The following is a 3,554-nucleotide window of genomic DNA, read 5'->3' as shown; positions in this document are numbered from 1 at the left end:
TTTTTTTTTTTTTTTTTTTTGTGAATGGCAGACATCTTACACTTCACATTTTAAATAACTTCAGAACACCTCTAAAATTCTGAATAAGCCCTAAAAAATGTCATTTTACTAAAATAATATAATTCATAGAATTAATAAACATTAATTTAAATGTTTGCTAAGTAACCAATTAACATGGTATATTGAAATGCACACAATACTAGGAGTTAAAAGGTACAGTGTTTAGCTCCATTCCTCTGATAACCAGCTGCATAACTTTGAGCAAGGCTCAGTTCCTGCATTTGTAAAAAGAGAAGAGATAAATCAGATAATATCTGGGTCTAAAATGATCTCAAAATAAGAGCTATGGTGAAATTTTAGTGGTATATCAAAGTTATCCACTGTAAATCCAGGAAAGTTTAAGGATTCCTGATAAGAAAATCCTGTTTACCTACAGAGATACTGTATCACTGCATTTTTTAAAAGAGGCTTTTAAAGTTTCCATATACAGTACCTGTTTTTCATATTCTTTTAGAAGTTTTGAAGTCAGGTGTGTTGCTGCACTTAGTTCATTCTACGAAGAAAAGATTGGCAATCAAATTAGGCAACAATTAAGATCAAGATTAATTAACTCTTAATTCTTAAGATTAAGAAAAAGTCAATGCCAACTCATAAGTCTCTGTTTGTCAGAGTAGAACTGTGTGCCATAGGGTTTTCAAAGTCTGGTTTTTCAGAAATAGATCACCAGGCCTTTCTTCCAAGATGCCTTTAGGTAGATGTAAACCTCCAACCTTTCTGGTGGAGCCAAGCACAATAACTGTTTGCACCACCCAAGGACTCCTGAAGATGACTAGATCACTTTTGTTTATTATCACTTCACACAAATACTGTACAACATGTTTTCTAAACCCCTCATTAAACACTGGAAAGGAAAATACCATTAAAGCACGCTAATGGGAAATTCAAACCAAGGGGAAATGCTCAAATAATTTAGCTGTGTTCTAGGACTTTTTTGTCTTGTATTGTTTTTTGGCTAATAAAACCTAAACAGTACATATTTTTAAAGTCAGAGATAAACTGTATATAACTTTAGCAAAATCTTAAGCTACTCTATATTGATGACTAGCTATCCTCTCTGGAAGCTGACAATAGACCATGATAAACATTTAACAACTAAAATGGTGGCATATAAAGGAGATACTTTTTTAAAGTTTTTTTTTTTTTCAGTGATGGATATAACGAGAAAAACACCATTTTTAAATATATTATCTGTTCTCAAAAATCAAATCTTGACAGACCTAGCACAAAGAGAAAAATAAACAAATATCATAACAACTTTCAAGTATCTAATGAAAATGTAAATCTAGAAAGAAGAGAAAAAGAGGGAAAAAAAATGAAACTTCTACACTTAACCCCAAAGAAAATATAGCATTGCTCTTAAGGCTTATAATTAGGTTGCATAAACATGGCCTCAAATCTTATGCTTGTTCAACAACAACAAAAAAATCTACTCATAACCTCCTTCAATTCATTTCCTCCCTATTCCAAACTACAACATCTAATTTTCATTACCCTGTTACAACTAGATAAAAGCAGACTACGTTCAAATCTTCTACTCATGAAGGGAAAATGCGGGCTTAAAAACATGATGAGGGAAAATACTGATGATAATATTAAGGTTTCAGTAAAATCTTAAGTAAAGTATGACCACTGTTAGTGAGTTTAAGTAAGAAAGCCCTTACTGTGTTTGGGGGGAAGCGATAATGCTTCAATCTTTATCACTTTTGCAATGCTACAAACTATATACTAGTAACTGAAATATGAGTTTGCAATACAAAATACTTAATGTTCATTTATCCATTCAACAAGTATTTATTACTATAAGCCCAGTGTAGGGCTAGGTGCCAGTAAACAAGACAGATACTAACTCTGTCCTCATGAGACTTACAGAATCATTTTTTAAAAAGCATGGAGTTAGGCTTTAAGTTTTTACCTGTGCATCATAAATTCGATGCATAGCTTGATACAATTGGTTCATATAGTTGGAAATAGCTGCGGCATCTTCTTCAAATACACCCAGTAAAGACCTTGTCTGTATAAAATAAAAGCAGTAAGTTTATCTTAGTCATTATGAACTAACAACACCACCACAACAAACTGCCATCAAGTCGGATCCAACTCATAGTCACCCCTCGTTGGGTTTCCGAGGCAGTATCACTATGGAAGTAGATTGCCCATCCTTCCGAGGAGTGGCTGGTGGGTTTGCACCACCAATCTTCTGGTTAGCAGTCAAATGACAATTTTTTTTTTTTTTTCCTAAAGGAAGCAAAAATCCTAGGATATTAGAGGTCCAGTAAGTCTTGAGTTTTCATCTATTTGCTGTCCTTTGTTGTTGATTTTGTTTCTGTTACTGGTTTGTGACTCAAAAGATGCCACATGTTACAGAGAAAAACTACCATAAAATATTTTCTTGGCTATAATCTTTATGGAAAGGAGTCCTGGTGGCATAGTGGTTAAACATTCAGCTGCTAACCAAAAGGTTGGTGGTTCAAACCCACCAGACGCTCCATAGGAGAAAGAAGTGGTAATCTTTTTCCATGAAGATTACATCCTTGGACACCCTATGGGGCAATCCTACTCTACGCTATAGTATCACCATGAGTCTGAATCAACCTGATGACTGTGGGTTTGGGTATTTTGGGGGGAGTTTTTTGGTCATCTTTATGGAAACAGACTGTCAGACCTGTGTTTCTGCAGTGCTTTTGGGTGAGTCTGAATTATTAATTCAGTAACCTGTTGGTTACCAGTTGAGGGCAAACCGTTGTACCACCCTGGGACTTTTATTTTCTTTTTTTGACAGTTAATACTCAGAAGTCAGGGTTCTTTGTTCTTAGTTTCACTTCATTAAAACAGAAAAATTTTCCAACTATGTCATATACATTTTAGAAAGAACAATAAGGGTGTATTTTTAAGAATTAAAAATTATGTAATTAAGCACAAAACCAACACAAACATTCAAGACTAAATTAACAGTATAATGTATATAAATATTTTAAATGTCTTAGTTCAGAATAAGGCATTCTGGTAGAGCACGGGTTCAGGCATTTGGCTGCTAACCAAATTGCTAGCCAAAAGGTCAAGTGGCTCAAATCCACCAGCCACTCCGCAGAAGAAAAGTGAGGCAGGAGTTCTGGCATGATGGAGGACTAGGCAGAAAGACTGCACAGACCCTCTTCAACAAAGAAAAGGGAAACCGATTAACACAGACATAGAAGATAATCCTGGACCCCTGAGCCTTGAAGGAAAGGATACAGAAGTACTAAACCCCAACTAGCAGAAGAATTTGCATGAAAATACAAAAAAGGAGACATATGGAGCTGCAGTCTGGCAGTGATCCTGACAGCACAGACAGCTTGGAGATTCCTGAGTGCTGGTAGGACTTAAGAATTAACCTAAAAATCAGCCCTGCTAGCCAGGGACTGCACAGAGGACTGCTCCGGTGGCTGGGGAATAAACAGAGAAGGTGAAGAGAAAAGCTGTCTGAGCTGTGGACTTTTGCCAGTCTGGAGGACGCT

The 3,554-nt window shown here is 35.8% G+C and overlaps 1 protein-coding gene across 1 annotated transcript in view; it reads right to left on the bottom strand.

Annotated features, from left to right (window-relative positions):
* APPL1 (adaptor protein, phosphotyrosine interacting with PH domain and leucine zipper 1) overlaps positions 1–3,554 on the bottom strand; it is a 48,270-nt gene that overhangs the window by 35,038 nt on the left and 9,678 nt on the right. The window contains exons 2-3 of the mRNA XM_007937262.2: positions 1,973–2,071; positions 494–553 (exon numbers count right to left, since the gene is read on the bottom strand). Of these exons, the coding sequence (XP_007935453.1) occupies positions 494–553; positions 1,973–2,071 (159 nt within the window). The remainder of the gene's footprint in view (positions 1–493; positions 554–1,972; positions 2,072–3,554) is intronic.

Source organism: Orycteropus afer, unplaced genomic scaffold (genome assembly GCF_000298275.1).
Source record: "Orycteropus afer afer isolate SDZICR_OR568_19922 unplaced genomic scaffold, OryAfe1.0 scaffold00041, whole genome shotgun sequence".
NCBI lineage: Eukaryota > Metazoa > Chordata > Mammalia > Tubulidentata > Orycteropodidae > Orycteropus > Orycteropus afer.
The sequence above is the reverse complement of the archived record's forward strand: the minus strand, read 5'-3'. Positions and strand labels throughout refer to the sequence as shown.